We start from the raw sequence: 27,241 nt of genomic DNA, 5'->3' as shown, positions 1-27,241 counted from the left end.
GAATCACAAATATTTTAATAATATTGTAAGAGGAATGCGTCGATTCGCAAGCGTTCTGCGCGTTTTGGTGTGTATGTACCTACCGAAACAGTAGGTACACTAAACTTGCTTGGTGAACTTTATCCAGAAATAATGCAGACAAAGTTCGAAGCAAACTGCTTCGCGGAACAAAATGTTAAATGTACAGGTGAGTATAAAATTTGTAGCGGGTGAAGCGGGTCCGATAGTGGGGACCCGCGAGTATTTTACAGGTAAATACTTTGTTTCAAATGCATCGGTCGGCGCTCTGTTGGCGACGCCGTGAACTAAGCGAGAGAGCGCGCATTTTGAATCTTCTAATGATTTAGTTTGAATTAATTTTATTATATGTTTGTTCGTAGAGATGTCGTGAGTAATTTAGTAATAAATAAAAAATAATAGGAAACTAATATGTCAGGATAATAGGTAAAATTATTAGAAAATCGTCGGGCAATATCATGAATAATTACATACCTAACCAATATACCTTTTGGGTATATTCATAGGATGAAGTTGAAAGTATAGAAACCATACAACGGTATAGCATGTTTTTTTAAATTTCTTTTTACCGATAGTACGTTTCTGGACTTAAGATCAGGGCTTGAAATAGACCGGAGTGCACCGGAGCGCAGTTCCGGTTAGTGAAATCCCCGAGATTATCGCTCCGTCTCGTGAAAACTATTAGTATAAAATAATTAAATTTACTGACTTTTATATGTTATTAATTTATTTTTATATAATATACACAACATTAGTTAAGTAAGTTAACATTTTCGAAAAATTATCGAGCACTGCTTAAGATATATCTAGTGGCTCTCATGTATCTACAGATATATTATAATATGATACAACAATTTGTTTTAGTATGGTTGAATTGGGTATTACCACAGAAAAAATATGCCTATATTGTACGTTTGCGCATTGAAACGTGGCAACTGTTTTGATATTTTCCGTAAGTATTCAGCAGCTTATTTATGTATTGATAGTGTGGGTCTCAGTTATAGTTACATATATGTGTGGTTTCGATAGAAGTTAACCATATTTTTTCGTGTTCGAAATAGGTACTAATGTATCTTGCAATCAAGAAATATTGTATTGATATTAGGTGTCTCGAGCGACAAAATACGAATAATACAATTTAATACATTTTACTGATAATTTACATGTTATAAAGGTGATTTTTAAGCCCGATAGAACGAAAAATAACTTTTATAATAAGGAATAAGGGCACTCATAGCCTATAACGCCATTTCCATGGGGATCCCTGCCTACGCTCCCAGCGTATGGTAGGTAAGTATATGTGTATCTAGAGAAGTGTAAGGATTATATTATCAATTACCGTAAGTGGGCAGCGCAGTATGCTGTTATCATTCAATAAGGCCTACCGTTTGACCTACAAAGTCACGCTCCCTGTTCTTGCCGGGATCCTCCCCCTTGACCTGCACATACAGGTACACGGTGTAACCACAATGTTCCTCAAAGGTGAGAAAGGCGATGTTGGTAATTTCCACTTTGGTGCTGAAAAAGTGTCATTTAGGAAGCGGACAATACGTCAAATGACGCTAGATGTGGCATCAAAGACCTGGAAGCGAATGTGGGATACTTCCACCAAGGACAGGCTCAGATATCTATTTTGTTTTTCCAAATGTTCAATGGCGATTGGGAGATAATAATTGGTTTGCCTCCTGATCACTACACCAGTATTTTTACCGACCATGGTGGATTCGCTTCCAAACTCGTTGAGCTTGGACTTGTCACCCGACTAACGTGTCCATATGTCTATTTAGCTCATTCGGTGTACTTTCTTGCAGGTATCTAATTTAAAAGTTTTGTTTTTACTCTTTCTACTGTTTAATAACTTAATACTGCATCTATATCATGTATTAGTACTATTTCTGTATTGTTAAATGTAATATTGTGAACGTCTTACATTATTAATGTAAATTGCACTACCTATGTAAAATAAATGAAATTTGATTGATTTATTTGATTGATGTGGCGGTCTACTACAGGATACACACCACATCCTCTGGGAATATCCGAGAATGTGATCCTAAAGGGAAGAGAAAGATGGTCTATCACTCTAGTCCAGTAGTTCTCACGTGAAATTTAACTGTGGCCGCTCAATTAACATTTGTAGTTATATGGAAACGTCTGGTGGCCGCACCAAAGTTCACTTTTGTTGTGATTGAAAAAATTAAAACTAAACTAAAATTTTATTTACTAAAAAAATGGATCAATTTATTTACAGACAAGTCCATCTAATAAAAGACTTTGAAGATTTTAGTACCTACATATATATTTATTTAAAAATAATGCAAATGGAAATTCCTCAATACTCCTTTTTTCCAATGCGACCCGCATGGCTGCTTCTAAGTTTACATCTGTCAACTGGCTTCGATATTTTTTGTTTTTTATGAAGTGCATTACACTGAATGATCTTTCACAGTATACAGTAGTAGGAAAAATCCACAATATTAATAAAGCAATTAATTGTTGCCAATTCTTTGAATTGACTTGATTCTTGGTCAACGTATAACTTCGACCAAAATTATTTTTCAACCGTGAAAAATAAATTTTTGAAATATTATTCTGTAAAGCGCTGGTGGCCGCAGCAAAATTCTCTGGTGGCCGCACATGAGTACTGCTGCTCTAGTTGATGCAACCAGCTATTGAGCCCATCAGGCAATCCGACCTGGTCATCACAGAGGCTAATTATTTTGTCTCGTTTAAAAAATGCGGTGATTGCGGACGTGAAGATCTCTTCGCATAGATATACACATAAGTCCATATTGTTTTAGCTTTGTTTTGTGTACTATAATATATTTAAGTATAATCATTTATTTTTGTTAACTCACCGTGCTTCCCTCTCCCATAGGCACTTTTCATTAGTAAGTCTTTGTACACTCAGTTAAAGCATACTTATGTGTGTGACGACCTTAGTCTTGGGTATCTGCTCCTGAGACACTGATACTTCACATCGAAAAGTAAGGCCTCGTAATACACTCGATTAAGACCGAGTGTGGTGCGGGGCGGTTTCGTTTGGAGGAATCTATGTGTTGTTCGCAGTTGATAATGAGACCATATTGCATTTTTTTTTTTGAAAAATTAGCAACAACTAACACTACGATCGAATATTTCAGCTTCAATTAGTAATAACAGAATCACCTTGTACAAAAAAGCAGTAAATAAAAAAACAGCTCAACGGCGATAAGTATCTTAAATAAATTTTTATCAATATCATTTCTGAAGGGTGAATAAAAACAAGGTCAGTAATTTATAAATTTTCTTATTATTTTAAATTTTCATTAAATGTTAACCATATAGTAACTTATAATTAAGTTATTTACCTAATAGAGAGATAGTATTATTACAATGCGACTTATTTATTATGGTTGACAAGTCATCACGGGGCGAACTAAAAATCAACCCACCAATTTTTCCAGGTACTTACACCTTTATTAATACCCCTCATCCGGCCTTCACTAAATACATCGCTCTGACGCATCAACTACAATATAGAAATCGCACTATTTTGGTTGGGTTTTAATTGACTATTTTAATATCGGTCAAATTTATTTTGATGAGTTTTATTATTTTGTATGCCGTAAAATCAGTTCGGCATGATCATAATAATCCTTTTTATTTGTAAGTAATGCTTCATATTTCTATAATGCGAATTTACTTGGTAAGTTTAATGACTACTATAAAACAGCATTCGGCATCTTCTTCGTTCCACAGCTTCCATTTGACGTCGAATTGTTTCTGCAAATTTAAATAAAAAAGTGTAGGTATAGTTAACTAATAATACATTACAGATACTACGATTTTTACTTAGAACAACATTAGGAAAAGCGCGCATGAACGATTAAATTAATCGGACGATCGTACTCAGCCGATAGTAGGTAGCATGGACCGTTTGTATATCGGCAGTTTTCGAATGTCGTGATTTGTCTGAAGCTCGAGGTTCAAAAGTAGTTACACATCAGCGGGATTCATTCTACCGCGCGTAAAGTTTTACTTCAATAAAATAATCGTTTAACACCCACGGTGGCCGCGCGGCATAAGCGTTGGACTATCATGCCGTGGGTCCCAGGTTCGAATCCTGGGTCTGGCAAGTACACATATTGTTTTTCAATATGTGTGTGAGTCAGGGTATGGACCTAATAGGTTGAGCAAGTGGCTGACATCCATTTCTCGTAAAATAAAAATCTGTTAATACAAACCTCTACTCTGTGGAGGCCCATATGATCCTGTTAGGATCGGACATGGTCGGAAAAAAAAAATAATCGTTAAAGGTTCTTACGGTTGGGAATTTCTTGGAGATCTCCAGGTTATATGTGTAGGTGTAATTATTTCCGGCTTGGTAGGGGCATGGGGCGAATTCACAGCCGTTTGTGTTCATTCCAAGGAATGGCATATCTATTAAATTATTCACCCAATAAGCACGCGACGTCAGAGTATTGCCAGAGAAAGCTGAAATGTAAAAGAAATTTATTTAAAAAAACATAGATAAAATTAAATTCCTCAGAAACTAATTAAGAACCAGGGAATTATGACAGGAGCGTAATTGTTAAAAAGTAAAAAATAACTATGACCTTTAAATGGTAAATATAACTATGACCTTTCAGGAAAAATATAAATTTTATATTGAAATTGTCCTATCTCTATTATGTTGATAGATTTATAATAGCACAGATTTTCAATACGCCATAATAAATCAAATTATATCCATAATTTTTGCATTCCTAATCGCTAGAAAGCCTCAAATAAAAGTGACTTTTCCGGCAAGCTTAGTATATCTCTATTCAATATAATATGTTCAAAATTATTGGGTGACTAGATACAACGAAATAATGACCTAACCTAACCTAAATAGATTCCACAAAAAATAATGTTTCATTTCCCCCTGACTATTCTGTTTTATCACTGTTCTGTTTTGTCATGTTCTGTTTTGTCACTGTTCTATTTTGTCACGTTCTGTTTTGTCATGTTCTGTTTTGTTCGGTTACCGGCGTATCAGTTAGACATGGGCATCGAGTCACTCAGTAGTGACTCGGAGACTTTCGTTCAATTAGAGGTAATGATCACTATTCTGGCTGGTTAGTTCATTTGATTCAATTGAAAACATGAACGTAGACCTACAAAATTATCTGAAGAATGGATGTGGGAGCCACAGTCGAAAACTACCCAATCAAGACTCGCAACTGGACAGAATCTGAAATTCAAAAGACGTTTTCAAAATGACGTCCATATGGTAGTTCGTAGTTCCATTTTTGACCGTTCTTTAGATAAGTTTGTAGGACTGTAATAGTCAGTTTTTTACTCTTCATCATTCACGATTCATGAAAACTTCCTTATGACGTCATGAAACTGTATGTTGCATTTGCAAAAAAGCTGGTGACTGTTTCATTAGGCAGTCTCTGACTCAATTAGGTATAGAAAAGTAGGTTTTTAGCAATGTCGTAACGTCAGACGAAAGACGTAAGCCGAATAAATCCAACCGTACTGTTCACGTGCAGTATTAAATAATATGTTCTCTCTACTCAGCATCCATCATGAAGTCATCGCCACTGTATTATGGAGAAAGTAAGTTAGGCAGAATGTTATACTTACTGGGGGTAAAATCAACAGATATGGAAGCAGAATTTCCTCTCTTGATAGCGCATGGAGCTCCCGTGGCGGCTTCTTTGCATGGGTCTATTCGCACTTGGTGAACCGTACAACTGGTGGCTGAAATAAGTAATAATAAACATTATAAATGTATCATCATCTTCATCAGCTGGGGTCAATCTACTAAATGTATGAGCTCGTCTATCCAGCAAGGTGTACCTGTAGGCGTTTAGTACCCCCTGGATACCACTGTATGACGGCATTTGACCATCGTCATATATGCCATATGTATCCGCGTTTTGTACACGGCCGCCTTCCATGACGCTATAAACGTGTCAGAATGAAAAGATTTTAGTCACACTTCCATGTCCCGAAATGAAGCTGCAAGACACTGATATAGCAATCATGCACCTTGGTGCTTAAATAAAGAGTTTAGAAAATAATAAAAAAATAATCTTGACATGCTCTGTCGTCATCTATATTTAGTGACACGAAGTGTCCTCTGTATCCATGTACTGAAACTCTACCGAAATAAGGTAGTCATGAATAATTGAAAGTGATGAGTCTGGCTATCGGGCTCGTGGTCTGTATTAAACACACATTGAAAAAACAACGTGTAATTGTAGTTAAACCGCAATCGATTTTGAGTCCGCACCCCTACATATACATAATGAACAATAATCGTTTATAATGTTTAGATGAAAAATCACAAACAACAGTATGTCATATGCGCATTATAAGTTATAACCAATATGTGCAAATATGTCCATATCTTGTTTAGAGTTGTAATTTTTCACTGTGCGAATGTACAACATATTAGTTTATCAAAGTTACCAGTTCAGTCACACTATAAACGTTTTGAAGAGGGACGGCTTTACGAGTTCTCAGAGTGCGCAAATGTGTAGGGGCTACCAGATAAAAAAATATTAAGCAAACATAGTAATTTCGTAACTATTTTTCATGTTATATTAATAATAAACACTATTGACCATTCGACCATTCGACGTAGAAAGGAGCTTTATTGTCCCCTGACATTTACAGCTAATATTATTATGTATTTTAAAATATGAAGATAGTAAGTCTTGATACAGGTGTGATTTTTTTTGGATTATGGGAGGAAAAATAAACATATAGGTATGAACAAACACTGAACATGAAATATAACTACCTAAACTTTCATAAATATTTTCACCAATACCGAGATCCTGATATCTGGGACTGGGATTAAGGATATATACTATAATTTCATTGCATTGCAATTTAAAATATCTCTTCGGGACTACATTCGCTACTCAACACGTATAGTTTTTGCTCACCAGTCAAATAATCCCTAATTATAGCACTGGTCATATTTTTTTAAAATGAATGTGAATCTTCCTCAACCTATTATTTCCAAGTTCTCCATATGATATATACATACAGAAAAAAACAACATGACGTGAATTTGCTAGATATGGAATTCGAACAGGAGACCCACGACTTCATAAGTGAACATGTTACCACTTGATCTTAATATTAAAATTAATCAGAGCTGAACTTGATAATGCCAAACATTGCGAACGATGAAATCATGTTTGTTATTGAACATAAAATAAAATTAATACAAAATGGGGCATGACTTTTGAACCCGGGGTATCAGTAGAATCAAAACAAATTCTTAGTAAATTATTAAAGTGTGTAAATATATTATTTTATTAGATTATAGCATGTATTAATTGAGTGTATATTAGATAATAAGAAGAATAATTTTGATCGATTGAAAAATGGTTCGTTTTACCGTGCCATCGGCATGGCCGTACGATGGTTCGTCCTTTTCGAAAAAATGAAAAAGTGTATAGCATACTTAATGTGTTCTCCTCCAATTGGATTTTTAATATTTAATTGGAGATTTAATCGGATGCAAACTGCAGTGTCGTGTGTCTGAACCTTTAGAATGTCTTGCCCTAAGCATCACACGACCTGTCTACCGGCACGGTAATTCACTGCTAGTAGGATTAGTAAACAACAATTAATTAGTAGCTACATAGGTAAGTAATAAAAAAATATACTTAGGTACTCTCGTGGAAAACAAATGAATTCCACAATTTTTGTTCTTTCAGCTACCCAAACAAGCTCAACTCTTCAAGTCACGTCAAACCGTTTAGCAATTACTAAAAACGTTTTAAGATGTACTGTATATATAATGTAATTTTTCTAATTCCGGAGAAACCCCATTGTTCCGTGGAACCCGATTGAACCCTAATCACTGCCACATACTAATCTTTGATAAAAGGAAAGAAACTGGTATTGCTTTTTATAAAAGATATTATACGAAAAGTATATTTTATAAAATATTCTTCATAAAAGATATTTATCAATAATTTTTGATAGTCTAATCCCGTCCTAAGTAAATAATGATTTCCTCAAAAGAATATGTGCATATTCTAATCGAAAGAGCGATGTTTCTATAAAACTGTATTATGGGTAGACAGTGGAAAATCACTGCAATATTAATAATTATTATCTCTATATACTCGTATATAAAAATCTCGTGTCACGATGTTTGTGGTCGCACTCCTCCGAAATGGCTCCACCGATTTTTATGATTTTTTTATGTATATTTGTTAGGTATGAGAATAGGTCAACAAGTATATTTCATACCGCTAGGTGATTAGGGTATCTCTATCCAGAAAAAAAAATCTTTTATTTTTTTGAAATTTTTTTTTGTATTTTTTTTATTATTTGGCATCAGAAAATACCTATAACCCCAAATTTTTACCTTCCTACCCCCACCCTCCCATTTTTTAAATTGCGATTTTATTATTTTTGTATGAACAAATTTAACCGTCGTTCGTATTTCAAACAGAACGAAATTATTTATGTTGTTGAATGACAAATGGCGCTACATCCGAGAAGAATTCAAGAAAAGCGTCGCGTCATTTTGACATTTCATTCGGCATATCACAACGCAGTGCGTGCAAAATTTTGTACGATTTATTTTAATTTATCTATTTTTGTGTGCGTGTATTACAGTGCACAATGCCAGCAAGACGCAAGGGGGCCATTTGGGCCATCGAACGAATAAAGCCACAAACATGCGAAATAGTAGAGCAGAAAGAACAGACGAACAAATCCAACAAGATAACAAAAACGTGCATGTGAGCATGTCGCAATTGCGTGCATCTCAATCTCAAGAGGCACGAGCTGAACGAAATCAACAACGACAATTGGAACGGAGCCAAGCGCGCCGGTTCGTAGTCAACACACGCAGAGCAAATGATTGACAACGCCAACAAGTACATCGAGCATTTACATCCGCTTCATTTCTTCGTCTCGCATTCGAGTATGAGCCAGATATTGAATATTCCGCTCATCCGAAAGTGCTGATTGGTGCTATGGACAAAGAATGTCTCCATTGTCATGCGCTCAAATTCAAACATGAGTCAGCCGGGATGTGTTGCACATCAGGAAAAGTGCAACTACCAGACATTGAGATACCACCAGAACCATTGATCGGCTTGCTCATTGGCACGGTTCCAGATTCAAACCTGTTCCTGAAGTCCATTCGCACATTCAATTCATGTTTCCAAATGACTTCGTTCGGAGCAAAAGAAATAGTTTATAATACTCCGGTAAATGGTCAACAATTCCATTCTATGTTCAAAATCAAAGACCAGGTATACCACAAAGTAGGCTCATTGCTGCCAATGCCAAACGAACCACATATTTTTTTACAAATCTACTTCGTGGGCGGTGAGGGCATCAATCGTGTGGATGCGTTGCGGCTACAATAACCTCAATTCGCCTGATGCCAGGCATATCGTCGGCGAACTGGACGCCCTATTGAATGAGCACATTTATGAGCAATTATTGAAATTCTTCAAAGCACACATGCACGAATTGCAAAGTGGCAATCACGCTATTGTCATCAATCCTGATAAAACATCAGCTGGATAGCACGTGCGTCGATTCAATGCACCTGTTTTTACGACATTGCTGGAATCATGGTTGGCGACCACACATCGACGCGAGAATTCGTGATTCTAAGAAGAAACAATAATCTGGAGTTCATCGCTGACATACACCGTTCATACGACGCTCTCCAATATCCGCTAATTTTCTGGTATGAACAAGACGGATATTGCATAAACATTAAACAACGAAATCATTATGAACATCATTACTCATTTTAAATTGAGAAAATGAATGGTTGGTGTTTTTTTGTTTTTATCGGCGGTCATCGTCTACAGCGCTCCATTCCTCTTTCTGTCATAGATCCCATCCCCACACACTTACGATACATTCGTTATTTTTTTATTTAACAACCAAAATATTCACTAGAAATAATTTATATGGCAGAACAACGTTTGCCGGGTCAGCTAGTAATATTATAATAATCATCATTTTGTATAAATTTAATGTCAATCTATTCTGAGAGAAAGCACTTGAATAAGAAATTATTGATAATACGAGGTAATTAAAATATCACACTAAAGGTTATTCACATATTTATAATATTAATAAGAAATGTTGACAAATAATTTAATTGAATTTATTATAAATAATTTTACATTTATTTTTATTATCAACTTGACCCGCGAGAGATAATAATATAATCCCGTCATAACGATATTACTAATGAGTAAGTACTAATACTAATTATATAAAAAAATATTAAAATCATAATAATTATAAAGTTGAATCAAATGTATGTGATTTAAAATTATTTGCCCTTTGATCAGTGTTTTGAATATTTTCTAAGTACAAAATTGGAAGGTATATTTTTATATTTAATTTGTCCCCCTGTTTGTTTCATTTTAACACAAAGTCTGAGGCCAATATTGATGAAACTTGCACAGCTTATAGGCTACATTATTATTATCAATTTAATAAAGTTCACCTTGCTATCTTAAAAGGTTAAGTACAACATACAACTTTTCTAAAATAACGCACATGCAACAATTCATTGCGAGTAGATAAAGTGGTCAGATAGCAGCGGTGGAGTGGTAAGGTGAGGTGCCGGTAGAGGGGTGCGCGCCTATATTCAACCCTCATCGATATCTCTGGCTCACACGAGCTATAGAACAAGTATGGTAATGACGCACGTGTCTAAAGGCACTGACTGGATATTCATCGAAACGGAACGGCTGACTAGTAATTAAAAAAAAAAGCAAATATTTATAAGCAGTCTATTTATTCATTCTCTATATCTGTTTATTTCTTATTTCCGTATTTCATGCGGACGATGTCGCGGTATATTGCTAGTATTATTATAATATATAAATAATGTATATTTTCCATTTGAACTGAAGAAGAGTACCTATCGAACTGGTCAATGTATACGGATTTATTTTTTCCAAGGATTGGTTACCAGTTGTAAGCCATTTATTCAAATCCTTAAGTAGTCCCCGGACCAGGGCTGGATTTATCCGTTTAGAAGCTTATAGGTACATATCGAGAGTCATATATCTAAATATAGTGATGTCGAGTAATCCAAAGGGACGCAGAAGAAGAGGCAGGTCAAAAATTAACATTAGAGGAAGTGAGCATAATCCACTTTGACCAATGAAATTATTTTTAATTCATGGCATTTTCCAGGTCCTGATTCCCTGCCAATTAGTAGTCACTGGGTTATAGGTATTGTACCTGATTACTACCAGTGTCAAGTTACCTCATCAAATCATGTATGTCGCGTCAGGCCATGGACGAGTTAACTCGAGCATTCTTGTAAACGTCCTAACTTCTGAATAAACTGTTTGTGTATATTTTCTAAACAATATTTATAATTTTAGTGTGAAAATATTCACGATAAACTCGAGAAACATGTTGATTTGGTAAATTTTCACAAATATTTATCATTCTGTTCCTATTTCATATTTTTTAAGGAATTTACTTTATTCAAAAAATAGCTGGCCTACAAGTAGTGTCCACACAGTAAAAATTGGCTGCCAGTGAAAGATAGCACTTTTTCTACCAAAATTCAAAAGTGCGACGCGATTCCCGTTCACCTATTTAGTGGTTTGACGATTAAAATGATTTAATTACCTTCAGAGCACTGCGAAGTCTGAACAACTTCAGAGTTGACAGCTCCAATTGCAAAAACACACACCACCAGGGTTAAAAAGAAACCCATGTTGTTCATTTTGTAAGTCGTTATGGAATTCCTTCACTCGACAATGACAATGGAACCGTACTGACTGAAATTGCTCTGATATATCGGACGAGGTTCGCTCACTAAAGCCACTGACTATCTGAACTCCTCTGATATCACAATGACATTAATAAATAATTAGACCTTTACAGTGACAGTGATAAATTGAAATTCAGTTGCAAAACTGGCCAATATTTTATTAATATAATTCAAATTTAATTGGACACAAATGTAAAAAATGTTTGAAATTGATTTGTCAAGTTAATTCGTAATTAAATAAAAAAACATCACAAACATAGAGCTTGAAGAAACATTTCTTCTGTTAGATGAAGCCTCTGTTATTTTCAAAATCGTTGCCATTGAGTGTCAAAAAGTGCCATTTTATATGACATTTAGTAGATTTAGAGACTTTTTCTGCTTCACAATTTCTGTAAAAGAAGGTTTTCTTCTACATCTTTAGTTACAACCATGTATTATCTTATATTGACACTGATGCAATGCGCAGGGAAAAAATCCTCTATGACGATGACGTATCTATAATAGATTAATAGGTATTGTTATATTAGTCTCGATTTAATTTTTTCTATGATTGTAATAATGTAGATGTTGATCCAATATGAGAATGGTTAGAAAAAATATATTTTGTGATCTTTTAGTCTTTTTATATATCTGCATGTAAAATGTCGATTTTGGAACCAGAAAATTTATTGAAGTAGGTGGTACACAGGTTTGGTACTCTTATCCTACTGTCCGGGACTACCAGTTGTACTAGTAACGGAAAACACGTTGTTATTATCCATATTTTTGTTTCAAATGCATCAGCGGTTTTCAAAGTAAATAGTTTCACGGCGCGGCATCCTACAAAAGTACCTATGTTTTGAGCAGTGATTTGAAACTCTTCCCATCTCAGATTAATATTCGATACCTTTTTAGCTTTTCTGAGCTGCCAATCCCAAGTGTAGTCGAACGTAAGCGGCATTTTCTCAGAACCAATATATTTGCACTGATTTCTATATAATACTTACGAATTTCGAAATAAAGCACAAGATATTATAATATGATATTTTTAATAAAAAAAATATGTAAGTATAAGAACCAGCGGTATACGTACAATTGTCTTCCAAAATTAAAACACGAATAGTCACCGAAGTGGTAAGGTAAGAGCAGTTTACTTTTTGCTATCGTCTGAAGAAACCAGCCACCAAATCATGCGAATTGTGATGGTCAGTGGTGGGTTTTATATAACGCAAATGACGCAATAAATTTGTCATAAGGTTTAAAAGGGGCCTCTAACATAAACAATACATTATTAAGGGGGGACATTAAAGTAGGAAGTAAAATGATGTTAACGCGCGTGTTTGAACACGTACCTAACTGTTTTTTTTTTAAACGGTACATGTTCAAACACGCGCGTTAACATCATTTTACTCCCTACTTCTATTATAGTTTGTCAATTTATGGCTACGGCCGTATGTTGTAGCTTAACCACTGGGGAATGCCAAAAGAAATGGCGTATTTTAAAAAAAACTACCTTATTCTTAGGTCAATAATTATTATAAAGCAATCATTATTCGTAAGATATTTATCACACTTGAATGGTCAAAGACATAACTTATAAATAGTATCTTTAGAACTATCTTCAAATGTGTTAATCTTGCCCATTTTTTGAATAATAAAATGCCAAATTCTTGTCAAATTTGGGATCACAGAGATTATCAATATAATTTTTTATCGTAAATATTTCACTATAATAATGTCGACATAAATTATACTAATGGTTTTATAAATGCGTTTAAAATAAAAAAAATGTAAAAAATCTTAACACCACTGCACATGTATGTACTGAAATATGACTATATTCTAAAACATTAGAGCGAGAGGTTTAAAAGAATACTATTTTATGTAATAAAAATACTTTATGCAGTCATCAAATGTTTAAAATAAATAAAAAGGATAATAAGGCTTCAAAAATATATAAAAAGATTATCTACAACGTTTAAGGAATGTCCAGGATCATGCTTTGAATATACAATAAAAGCTCCATTTTGACCAACGCTGAGCACGTCCGCCCTTAACGCTTTCGCTGCTGAATAGATAATGAGATTTTAATTGCCCCCTTTAAAATGCACGTTAATTACATCGATCGGCCGCCTGGTCATTACGCACCGTGTGCGTCTTCCGCGTCCAAAGTATTAATGTATTCCAAAATCTTAAATGTATCATCTACCTTATTTTTAGTCAAATAAAAATATATCAACTAGATAGGTAGTCGATTTTGTGTAACAACTATTAGACATTGAATACCTATGTAAACCGTGAAAAGTTTTCTATTTATTTATTCTGCGCATACAAATTTGAAGGAAGAGAATATTTTTTAAGTACATAAATATTTGTCTAGCTTGGCAATGTTCATGTTGGTATTTTAATATTTATAAGTTGCACAAAAAATAGTCTATTTACTTACTTAGACTTATAAATAAGTCTAAATTTTATACCAATAAAAATATTAGAAATTTTTGGTTTTCATTTTATTTTTTTCTCGGGCCTCCACCACCCTAAACGCGCCAATGGTGATGGTACATTATCGCCACAGAACAGATAATAAAGTTCCCTGATTATCGTAATGAATTAACATGGTCCGCATTTTTTTTCCAAGAGTCAATTAAACTTTTAAGCTGCACCAACTTTTAATAACATTGACATCTAATTTTAAATATAAATATTATTATAGATTGATTATTTAACTATAATATAAATAATTTCGCCCCTTTTTAAATAAGATGCCTTCACTGTCATTTAAGTAGGTAACTAAAGGGGGAGACTGTATGGGTTGACGACATAATATTGTTCTGCAAATTAAAATTCTATAGCTTAAATGGATAACTGCTACGCAGTTTGTTTATACACACATACCTACCTGATGTATTTTAACTATAGTGTTGTCAACCAGATTATAATAATTATAGTAATAATTGTACTATAATCCCGGTTGACGTAGGTACCTACTCAGCGCTCGAAATGGAAAAGTTTACGAACCGGAGCGCTCGACAGTTTTCTGAAGATATTTACATATTTATCAAATTTTATGTGTATTTCATAAAAATAAGTGTGTTATATTTTCTATTATATAGATTATCTAGCTCAGACGGTCAGATTATTTTTTCCACGAGATGGAGCGATAGTATTACCGATTTCACGAACAGGAACGGCGCTCCGGTCCATTTCGAGCCCTGTAACCTACTGTAATATGAATAGTAGGTACGGCAAAACAAATTTGAGTTTGAAAATCCGAAAATTAATATGTTAAAAAATATATCCTGTAGGTGTAGGACGTTATACTTCCGGGGTTTTCCCGTAATGAAGGAATAAGACCCGGGTTTGTAGCTGTATAAACTAATAACAGTTAAGAGAGCTTTTTTAAGCTTTTAACCTGCCAACCGAAAATATTCCTTTCAGAATAACGCTCTGGAAAATATCGGTGAATTTAAAAAATAAACAGAGTTTTAGATCGGCTATGTGCCGTGACGTCCCGTTGAGGTAGGCAGGTCATGTGTTGCTTATGGACGGCAAATGAAGGAACGAATACAACAATTACAACTTTTGGAAGCAGTAATGGTTTTCTATAAACCATATGATGCGTTAGAAATTTTGCATAAAATTTGAGACTAAAAATGAAAGGGGATGGTATTAAGCCTGTCTAAGGGCGGCACTTTGTCTAAGTACGTCGCTGGTTATGTAAAGTGAGAGTATTTTTGATATTTTATCTCACGTAAGTGCACAATCATTCTGCTAGGCAGGATACTCAGTAGAAAAAAATAAATAATAAATAATTTTTAATTGGCCAAGGCACGCGGTTGTCTGGATGGGGGCGCATCTTCTCAGGAAGATCTCATGGTAAAAATGTATTTATGCCTAAATATGTTTTATATATATTTTTTTTAAATATATTATTAAATGATGTTTCTACATCTATGCTATCTATATCATGCCCACCCCACCACAAGAGAGGTCTAACAGTCCTCTAGTCTGGGGTCGCCTGCAGCACTACTTTACGTCAGGACTGTTAAATATTTTAAATGCCAGTGGTTATGTATTGCAATTTGATTTGATATGATGATTGATATATTATATTTAAATGATAATTCCCGGATAGAATTTAGGAAACATTACTGTAAAGCATAACACTGCCCTTAAAAGGCGGGACATGGACATGCTCAGCGTAGGTAAAAATGGAGTTTTTATTGCATTTTCAAATCATGATCCTGGACATTCCTTAAACGTTGTAGATAATCTATTTACTTATATAATTTTGAAACCCGCGCGTTAACATCATTTTACTCCCTACTTCAATTGTAGTTTGTCAATTTATGGCTACGGCCGTATGTTGTAGCTTAACCACTGGGGAATGCCAAAAGAAATGGCGTATTTCAAAAAAACACTATCTTATTCTTAGGTCAATAATTATAATAAAGCAATCATTATTCGTAGGATGTTTATCACACTTGAAAAAGTTTAAAAATTAATAAATGTAAAAAATCTTAACACCACTGCACATGCATGTACCGAAATATGACTATATTCTAAAACATTAGAGCGAGAGGTTTAAAAGAATACTATTTTATGTAATATAAATACTTTATGCAGTCATAAAATGTTTTAAATAAATATAAAGGATAATAAGGCTTCAAAATTATATAAATAGATTATCTACAAAGTTTAAGGAATGTCCAGGATCATGCTTTGAAAATGTAATAAAATATCCATTTTGACCTACGCGGAGCATGTCCCCCCTTAAGCCTTAACCATAGAGATAGGTAGGTGGGCCCGCCAGAGATCCTGGCCTGGGGGCCCGCTTCAAGATAAGTGGGGGCCATGATATAGAATATACAGTATATTACGTGCATTTTATTGTAAATCTTGTGTAATTATACAATTGCAACGGATATGCACCGTGTAAAAATATCTTAACACAGAAACTGTCATAAAAAAAGTTACTATACCAATTATACCCATTCTATATTGTGTTATCTATGGCCTAAAACAATACCATTCTTGATGGACAACCAAAATAATAATAATTCAAGAATAATCTCTGTTTAAAATGTTAATTTATTATTTACGACACGAGGATGAGTGCAAATTCAGTACACCAGTCATCAAAAATAAATCAGGTGTATCCAATGAATAGTTAATAATATGTTTATATTTTCTACCAAGAAAAACGTGGTAGATACTAACACCAACTACTTGTAACTTGACCTTACCTTGGAAAAATATTCGCCACTTTCGGTCATAAAACCCGATGCAGTTCACTCCTCCCAAATGAAAAAATGAGTTTAAGATCCAAAATAATATTATACTGTTAACTTTATAATAAATATTTCTACTATCTCACAATAAATGTGCATTATCTATTTTGACAAAATACCCTTTTACAAAACATTACATTCCTTCTCTCCCGCAATTCATTCCCCCTTTCCCTATTCGTCTGGAGTAAGAAGGCGGTTCGTTAATTACACATATATATCTAAATCATCCATAGTCATAGTCGAATGATGATGTCCCTTATCTCAACCGCAACTGCCATGTATATCCGCTAAGTTGATTCAGCGATCATTGTTACCGTTCTATGGCTACTAATGTTAACATAGGATTTTGGTATCATCATCATCAGGGGCGCGACAACCCGGTGTGGGTCCTGGCCTCCTCCAACAGCTCCCTCCTATCCAGTGTGGCCGCTTTCCAATTTGGTACCCCCAGAATACGGCAGTCACTGGCAGCTCCATCTAACCAGCGAATCTTTGGCCTCCCTCTTCTTCTACGTCCTATTGGATTGCTGGACATCACTCTCTTTGCCGGTTCATTGTCATTCATACGGTGCATATGACCTAGCCATCGCAGTCTCCCAATCTTAATTGATTGAACTGCGCTGCAATCTTCGTACAGCCCGTAGAGCTCAGCATTATATCTTCTCCTCCAATTGGTGCCATCCCTGATCGGTCCATATATACAGCGGAGAATTTTTCTTTCAAAGATGTTCAGGGCTCGTTCATTTCGCAGAGTTAATGTCCAGGTTTCCGATGCGTAGGTGAGCACTGGCTTTACATGTCTCTTGGAAAGAGTGCTTTTAGTACTTTAGGTACTTTAATAATTTATTGTATGTTCGTGGCCCCCTTTTAAGTCTTATAACAAATCGATTGCGTCATTTGCGTTACAGAAAATGCGCCACTGTCTAAAACCTAGAGAGCAATATGCCGTAGACCGAAGAGTTTGCCAGGCAAACTTGGGTACATTTTGATATGACACAGTTTTTTCACTTTTGTTCAAACGCGTCATTGTTTGGATGATGCAGTGTCTCGCACATTGAAAGTGAACAAGCGACGTTGGACCTGGCTCGGCCATGTTTTAGAAACTTACAACTTGGCCTGTCTGCTATTAAAGCCAACAGGTGCCGGCGTCCTGGAAAACTGCTAAATATCTACCATCTGGGTACAGTGTGTATAAGGCGTAAAGCCCACTTAACGCAGCAAGTGGGGCTCTCGCGCAAAATTTCACAAGTGGCGCGTAAATCAACGAAAATACAACGTAATCAAATACGCCAGCGCACACTGGATTTGACGACGCATTATGCCCGCCTACCCCATGAGTCATGGTTTTTTGGCTTCTCGGCGATACGAATGAACGAAAATACAACGTAGTCCATTCATTGTAAACGGCGAGTAAAATCACGCTCCTCGAAGCGTCGTCGATGCGACGAGCGAGAAGCCATTATTTAAGAACAGCGAACTCTTTGTTTAGTTATTGCGTGTCTGATTTTAATTACAAGCCCCGAGAAATTTTATAATATTTTTATTGCTTTGTTATGAGTTATAATAATAATTATTTTGTGCTGCTTGAGCCCCTTATTATATAGGTGAAGGGTAATGCGCGGGTGGGAGAGGGCCTACTCAGTAGTGAGCGCACCGAGCGCTTTCTTGGTGGGCTTTATGCCTAAGGGAGAGCTACCCATGGTGTGCTGGTATGATGGGAAAACACAAGACTGGCGACTGCAGGGGTTCTTGGAGGCGCCGCCGTGGTGTATAATACGGACATGGGCTAAGTAAAGTAATTATTTAGTTTCACTGCGTATCGAAAGTTGAATACGTATGTTTGTACCTATGAAATGAAAATATTTCACAATCATCAAAATATACAACTGACAGTCACAGTGCATGTGACCTCTGTCATATAATTTGGCCTTTGATTTTTGATTTTAAAGTACATCCCATTATCAATTTGTAATCGTGCCAAAATAGTTCAATAAACAATATTTATGTACTAAATTGACAATGTTAATTTATTTACATATTGTTTGCAGTGGCAGTGACCTAATAATAGTATGTAAGGAATAACCCAATCGTTTTAATGATAACCATTTTCACATACTTACGGAAAATTTAGACCCACACATATTGAGCTTTTCTATGTGACTGGAAAGAGGTTACTAAAGCTAATGATTTTGCAATATCATTAGTAGTGTAACAACTATAGGTACTATATATTATGTATATATAATGTATGTATAACCAGATTGACTCCAGACCATTGGACTTCTCAGTTCTTAACCGGACACGGTGGTTTTGCCTCCAAGCTCTGTCAGCTTGGCCTAATAGAATCTCCGACTTGCTTATGTGGCGAATTGCAGGATGTCGATCACATCCTCTGGGAGTGTCCCCATACGTCGGTTGAAAGGGAAGAGCTTTTCAAGTCGGTCCGAGCCTCAGTTGGATCGGTTGGCCATTGCGACTTTGTATCTATGAGGGAAAATTTCTCAGATTTTAAAAAGTTTGCCGCATTATACGGCGAGCGAGAAGGTCTTTTTTCATCGAGAATTGACCGTAATACTTTATATGGAAGTAGGGATCACGCACACTCTAGTGCACGCCAACCAAGGTCTTGGGAAGTTGCTCCTGGGACACTTTCGGCACAAATTTGAACAGCGCCTATCGTTCATTACGCCACGGTATACGCCTGCATACCGGGTGTGGAGACGTGGCGGGTGGTGGAGGGAAAAGCGAAGTGTAACAACTCAGGGTGGATCCTGGCCTCCTCAAGTCATCATTAGCAGTCTGGTCCACCATCCCCAATACTCGTCTAATCTGAAAATCCGATTTCTCGCTTATCTTGGGCCATGCCATACAACCACCGCAATTTAGGTCTCCTAACACTCATCCATCCAAATGGTAGAAACATATTTTGATGGGAAGAGTGCCCATTTACCTTATTATATCGAATGTCTCATAAGGCGATACTTCAGTGAAACGGCAAATAATTTTCAACTTTAGGCGGGACGAAATTTTGGACTCGCTGGCACTCGGAGATCGAACGTCGACGTGTGAATACGTCAATTTCTTTCGTGATGGCGACGGAGGTATTAATTCTTAAATCGTGTAAATATGACTAAAAACGTTACCCATTTACTTTAAAAAGAAAACATGTCAATGAATATATTATTATTGTTACTAATAAAACAATAAACAGGACATTAAATGGACGCATGTTGGATTTATATGACAAATAATATTTCGTTCGGCATGCGTCATTTGCACCAGCGCCCGCAATCCGCGCATCGCCTAGCCACGATCTTTTTAGACCATGCCTCATCTGAGCCTTAAACCGAATATGAATATTTTTTTCTCAAACTAAACAAACAGAAGCGGACCAGATTAAAATAATACTAAAATATTATGTATAACACTCAAATATTTTGTTTACTAGACTAAATTGAAATATTATTTTTGCTCTTGAAATTGACAGATAAGCCCTTTTGCCATTTGAAAATTGATTTGTCTTTTTTACCTAGTTTTACCTGGAAATATTCTCCTAAAGGGGTGGCTTTGTACTTATATAAATATGTATAGCGCTAGCGCTCAGTAATAACATACTAAAAACTAACACTCGTACATGCTGTACCACGGTCGCCATATTGGAAAGTAGTGGACGATTTTTAGTTTTTCAGCCATACCTCATTAACTGCTGAAAATATCGAAAAACGTTATACATAAAAGTTAAAGAACATTAACAAATACCTACATATTTTAAACAAAAACAAAAAACAGAGAGGTAGGAAACAGATTTTACTGTGTAAGTACTATTTTTTTAATCGGCCTGTTTTCCAACATGACGATAGTAAAACTTATTGGAAAGTAGTGCTATGCATATGCAAAGCCCTCTTACCTATTTTAGGGGAATTATTTATGGGTTATAGTAATAAAATTATGGAACATTTATTAAAAAAACAAGAATACCAAAAACTATAACTGAGAAATTTGTATTGAAGCCATAAAGGTTTTACCATTTTCCAAGATGGTGGCTGTATGAGTATTAATTTTTGACATGTTATTATGACAAAACAGAACAACGATAAATATATCTATGAACTTTCAGGAAAAATATAAATTTAATATTGAAATTGTCCTATCTCTATTAGTTGATAGATTTTTAATAGCACAGATTTTCAATACGCCATAATAAATCAAATTATATACCTAATTTCTGCATTCCTAATCGCTAGAAAGGCTCAAATAAACGGGACTTTGCCGGCAAGCTTAGGATATTTCATCTTAATCAATATAATATGTTCAAAATGATTGGGTGACTTTTTTGTTTGGTACAACGTAATAATGACCTAGCCTAACCACCTTGTATGAAAAAGCAAGGACATGGTTATTAATAATTCAAAAAAAAAACCTAACCTAAGCTAAATAGATTCCACATAAATTAATGTTTCATTTTTCCCCTGGCTGTTCTGTTATATCATGTTCTGTTTTGTCCGGTCACCGTATTTTGCATATTGTGCTAAGCCTCTACTTTAAAGGAATTAATTCCATATAACATCTTTTGTAATTTAATTCGATGGCTTGTTGTTTTTGATTAAAAAGCAAAATAAAATTAGATTATAGGAATATGTAAAACTGCATACTTACTAGAGGTGAGTTGGAAATACTGTCACCAGTTTGTGTAGTCAAGTCTCTAATGAAACTACCCATACTCAGTATGTGTGGCCCAATAAACTTGTGATGATACCATCGCGAGGCTCTCGCTAGTTGGTAGACTTTCAACGCTATTGACATTAAATGCGCGCGAGCGAGATAGCACTTGAATACAAGTATATTTTAATTTATTAGTCTATGCATTCGAATGACATAATCTTATGTATGAACAATAGGTGATAAATTTTGTGTAGTAGCACATTCCCTCACAAATGTGGTAAGATGAAGCACAGGCTTGTTATGACCACTCAAAACATGTTTAAAATAATAAAAAAATCACTTTATGTTAACAAGAATTAACCAAACAGAAAAATAACTCATAAATTTAAAATGTGTTTCAAATTTTATAATAAATGGGACATTTCGAAAAGCTGAGCTCAGTGTATTTTTAACGATTCTATTGAAGCTGATATTTCAAATACTAATATGGAGTTGGTTTTAGTTCCAGTTGAGTATGAGACTTTATGTCCCATTCGCACGCCAAACGCTCTATATAGTATTCCAAATATTAGTAGGTAAGTATTTTGGAACAAGTTTCGATACTAAGTATTTTTTTATACTGGTAGTAAGTAGACTTAGTCTTCAAAATCAACCAGTTTTCCGATCTCTAATACTTACTCTTTACATAGGTATCATTTATCTCCCTCCAACAGGAATTCTCTGCCACTGTCAAATATTATAATTAGTAATCACTCACCGAAAGACAGTAAGCATTTCTCATAAAATACACACATCCGATGGAAATATAAAATAATAAACCAATTTTGTTTTGAATTATTTAATACAAAGGTACAGTTTCAAAATGATTAGATTATTGACATCATTGCAACAGTATGTATTATTTGAGGAATTTATTATATTGTTATAAATTAGAATAATACAATTCGTTTGATTGGTGTTTTGATTCCTCAGTGTGTTTATACAATATCAATTAAAAATAATTATTAAATTACTTATCTTGCTTGATTATAAAAAAAAATGTAAAATAAATACAAAGGAGATCTTCAAAAAGAGCACCTAACAGTGAAAATAAAATATTAATTAAAACATATTGTTTTTAAAATTACAGTATTGCAAGTCTATCTTTGGTTACATTATTTATATTTATACATTAACCAAAATATACATATTAATTAATTATCATAAACGGGGATGTAGCAGTACTAGTGACATCTAGTGATGGAATTACAAGACATGCGATTAAATACAGTTTACTGAAATAGTGTATTAATTATTAATCTATGAGTAAAAATACTAAAAAAATAATAAATATCTTTAAATTCAAACATAAACGTCCAATTGAAAAATAAACTATTATAAGATGAAATTCATTGAACTTTCGTCCAGGTTAACGATTCTTAGTTATTATTATTTTAATCAATGAAATATTGTTCAATTATTTTTTTTTGATAAATAAAATGATTAATGCATTTTATAATTTTATTTTAAAAGTAGGTTTTCTAAAAAAATGCTTTTAACTTGAATTCTTTATTATTTATATCGATAATTTTTTAAAATTTATTTTCGATAGTGTGAGTTCTCGATTTACGACCATTCGCATTTACGACGAACAAAAAAAATGATGCAATCGATTGCGTCATCTATAACTTTTTAAACAATGTGCAGTTAGTCATCCTTTCCAGCGTCCTGGACAGTATTTTACTAGCGTTTTTAAATTTCGAAGGTACGCCGCCTCATTTAGCAAGCACTCACCTGTTATAATAAATTTCGACTTACGACCTAGGTGGCAGAACGGAACCATCACGTATATCGAGAACTCACTGAATTACATAATATGTGATTCGTATGCTGTCAAAGAGTGCGATACTTTGTACCCTTTTGGTATAGCCTCAATGATTTTGATGCCGTGGTGCTACAAAAACGACTTATGCGTTTCAGGTCTCATCTGACGGAAGGCGCGAGACAAGGTGATGAACCAAAGGAAATGGTACGGTCTTGTGTTTGCTCTATGCTCAAATGCTGGAGTGTAAGAGGGTGAACTAACTAAGTATGTAAATACATCTGTATTTGGATGTACATGTACATGGATGTCATGGAATTCCATCATTAGATGTCTCTAATATCTTATTAGACTATATAATAATGTAAGTTCTCGCTTCTATGAAATAGATAGTATAAATATTTGTTTGATAACTATATCTAGAAGTATGAAAATTATGTTTTGGAAAGAAATATGTCATTCAATATTGACTTACAAAATGATATTATGGTCAACGATAGCTTAGGTGTGTGCAATCTAATAAATAAGACGTAAGTAGTGATATCTCTTTCTTCTTCATTTTCAAACAATATAATAATATGAGATAGAGTATATTATCAGACATTGCATAGGTACTGATACCTACTTTTTGTAATGGATGAAAGTACATATTGTATGATAAAATATATCCTCATGAAAATGTCCATCTAAACCAAGCATGGCCATCCTTTTAACCGGTTCTATGCCTTCATCTCGCTCTATGAAGCCGTGATCGACAGGCCGCACATACAAATTTCGCATCTTATCTTGTCCGACTTTAAACTCAAACTACCAGCCACTGTCGATTGATTTTGCAATCTAAAAAATTCAACACAGAGTGATATTTTTTTTGAATAATTATGAAATACTAAGCCACAAATTATCGGTATTACAGCGATTGTAGTAAGAGTTTCGCTCTACATTCAACGTGTGTCGTTAAAAAAATGCTGCCTGTCAGATACTGCCATAGTAATAATATCGTGAGGCATAAATGATGATAAGATTGAATGATTGCTGACATCTACACCTACTGGTCCTATTATAGCTGCAATTCTTCATTGAACATAACATATTTATAGAAACAATATACATAATATCAAAATATTCAATATTAATACCTATGTATTAACTGTTCTATACACTGTATATCCGAATAATGATGTTATTTTATACAAAAATACCTACTAAAAGTAATTTATTAAAATACAAAAATAATTGTCCAAATCATATTAATTATTGACCTATTTAGAACATTGTATCATTCTCAATGCACTACGTCATTTATATTTATATTTTGGCAGTACGTTATTGTGTGTAGACCTTTTTACAAAAACTAATATTATTTTTATACTTCATATCAAAATGCCTGTTTGTAATATTACCTAGTTGAAATGTTTTGAAGATCTGTTATAATATCTAGTCTAGACCAAGATACGAGGGTGGGTCAATAAGTCCTTAGAAAAGCCGACAGGTGGCGCGACTAGTACTGTAAGCGGTTTGTTTTCATGCAGCGGCACTACCGATTCAGTATGCTGCGAAGTTTCAATCAGATTGGTCGGGTTGTTGTGTGTTTCTCGTACATTTAAAAAAAAAATTTGCTTGTTTACAAAAATGGAGAAAATTGAGTTTAGAGCTGTTATTAAACATTTTAATATAAAAGGGTTAACAGCAAAGGAAATAAAAAATGAGTTGGATTTAGTTCACGGCACATCTGCTCCTTCACTTGCAACTATTTATAACTGGTTAAATGAATTTAAACGTGGTCGTACATCAACAAAGGATGAACCACGCTCAGGACGTCCTGTAGAGGTGACTACACCAGAAATGATCAATAAAATCCACGATATGGTGTTAAGTGACCGAAGATTAAAGTTGAGTGAGATAATTGAGGTTACAGGGATCTCAAAAGGTAGCGTCATTTCTATTTTACATGACAAATTGGGCATGAAAAAAATTTCTGCAAGATGGGTGCCGCGTTTGCTCACAGTCGACAATAAACGCAATAGGGTGGTGGCCTCTAAAGCCCTGTTGTCGCTCATGCAACGCAATCCGGATGAATTTTTTCGTCGCTTTGTGACTGTAGATGAAACATGGATACACCACTATACTCCCGAGACGAAAGAACAGTCAAAGCAGTGGATTGCGAAAGGCGAACCATGTCCAAAGAAGGCGAAAACCGTAAAATCAGCTGGTAAGGTTATGGCTACTGTATTTTGGGATGCACGTGGAATTATTTTCGTTGACTATTTGGAAAAAGGAAAAACAATAACAGGGGATTATTATGCATCTTTATTGGACCAGCTAAAAAACAAAATTGAAGAAAAACGGCCTCATTTAAACAGGAAAAAAATCCTCTTTCATCAGGACAATGCCCGTGTTCATACATGGTTACGATCAATGGCTAAAATTGAAGTATTGAAGTTCGAATTGGTCGACCACCCACCGTATTCGCCAGATTTAGCCCCCAGTGACTTTTTCCTTTTCCCAAACTTAAAAAAATGGCTAAGTGGACAACGTTTTTTTTCAAATGAAGAAGTCATCGATCGGACAAATGCTTATTTTGAGGACCTTCCGAAAACTTATTTTTCTGACGGTTTAAAAAATATTGAGAAATGTCTAACCAAGTGTATTGAGCTCCAAGGAGATTATGTTGAGAAATAAAAAAAAAAAAAAAAATAAAAACTGTTTTAATGCTTTTTTCTAAGGAATTATTGACCCACCCTCGTATATTACAAATTTTGTATGTGAACAGTGTATAAAAACTGTTATTAAGTTGTACAGAATTATTCTGTACAGGATGTTCTTGGTCTAGACTAGGCATTGTATCCTTCACCATTATATTATAATTCATCTCCTTTAAGGACAACCGCCACAGTGTAACATAATTATTTCTACATTGTTGACAATACGAAAGAAAAGTGTGGCACTAGTATTGTTGTCCTTTTTTAACATTGGTGCCTTGTATAAATTTAAATAGTTCCCTGCAGCTCTATTCCAACATAACACTTAACTCGAAAATCAATAGTGATAGCGATAAGAATGTTATGACGCATTCTAAGAGTTAACTATCTTGAGCTATAATCTGTCAAATGTAAAGTTTAACGGCAACACCAGTAGCTGCGCTAATTATATAGAGGAGAGTAGTTATATCTCGGATTGTAGAGATATGGAAAATTACTACTCACAAGTTACTGTTGTCGTCTTACACGTCTACAAGCTGTCAAATGTCATTGAATATGTGAAATATTTAATTGATAAGGCACTGTACCTGTGTACAATGTAATATAATTATTATATTATAATACAACAATAATTATTACTTACCAAACATCACAGTGACATCATAACAAAAATGTCAGTGGAATTTCGCACATGCAGCAGATGTTAAGTTAGATTTTTTTTATAGATATTAAAGTATATATTCTTTTTAAAACTACAACAGGCCATGGGTCCCAATGACAGTAGTATAATTAGAAATAGAAGTGAAACAATCACAAACACCCAGGCTTTGAGAAAATTACATAATTATTATATTGTAATATTACTGGGAATCGAACTCAGAGCCCCGGATGAAAGGCGCCGTACGCACTGGACCATGAGGTCTACACATAACTATCTAGCATACATTGAACTAGAAGTTTTCAGAGTTATCTCTGATTAAGGAAAATATTTAAAAGGTGTTATGGAGCT

The 27,241-nt window shown here is 34.6% G+C and overlaps 1 protein-coding gene across 1 annotated transcript; it reads right to left on the bottom strand.

Moving 5' to 3' along the window:
* Nucleotides 1-3,291: 3,291 nt before the first annotated feature.
* LOC147070925 (MD-2-related lipid-recognition protein-like) lies at nt 3,292-11,863 on the bottom strand. The gene is made up of 4 exons (XM_085948783.1): nt 11,656-11,863; nt 5,635-5,751; nt 4,325-4,494; nt 3,292-3,783 (listed from the first exon to the last, which is right to left on the bottom strand). The coding sequence occupies exons 1-4, from the start codon at nt 11,750-11,752 to the stop codon at nt 3,700-3,702; spliced, it is 468 nt and encodes a 155-aa protein (XP_085804909.1). The 5' UTR covers nt 11,753-11,863; the 3' UTR covers nt 3,292-3,699.
* Nucleotides 11,864-27,241: the final 15,378 nt, after the last annotated feature.

The sequence above is a fragment of the Rhyacophila brunnea genome, unplaced genomic scaffold (assembly GCF_057557595.1).
Source record: "Rhyacophila brunnea isolate RB1 unplaced genomic scaffold, BYU_Rbru_1.0 scaffold_21, whole genome shotgun sequence".
NCBI classification, from domain to species: domain Eukaryota; kingdom Metazoa; phylum Arthropoda; class Insecta; order Trichoptera; family Rhyacophilidae; genus Rhyacophila; species Rhyacophila brunnea.
The sequence above is the reverse complement of the archived record's forward strand: the minus strand, read 5'-3'. Positions and strand labels throughout refer to the sequence as shown.

Coding starts and splice junctions, on each gene's coding strand:
- LOC147070925 (XM_085948783.1), bottom strand. CDS start 11,752: ATGAACAACATGGGTTTCTTTTTAACCCTGGTGGTGTGTGTTTTTGCA. Junction 5,752..11,655: donor GACTTCGCAGTGCTCTGAAG/GTAATTAAATCA, acceptor TACTTATTTCAG/CCACCAGTTGTACGGTTCAC. Junction 4,495..5,634: donor ATCTGTTGATTTTACCCCCA/GTAAGTATAACA, acceptor TTTACATTTCAG/CTTTCTCTGGCAATACTCTG.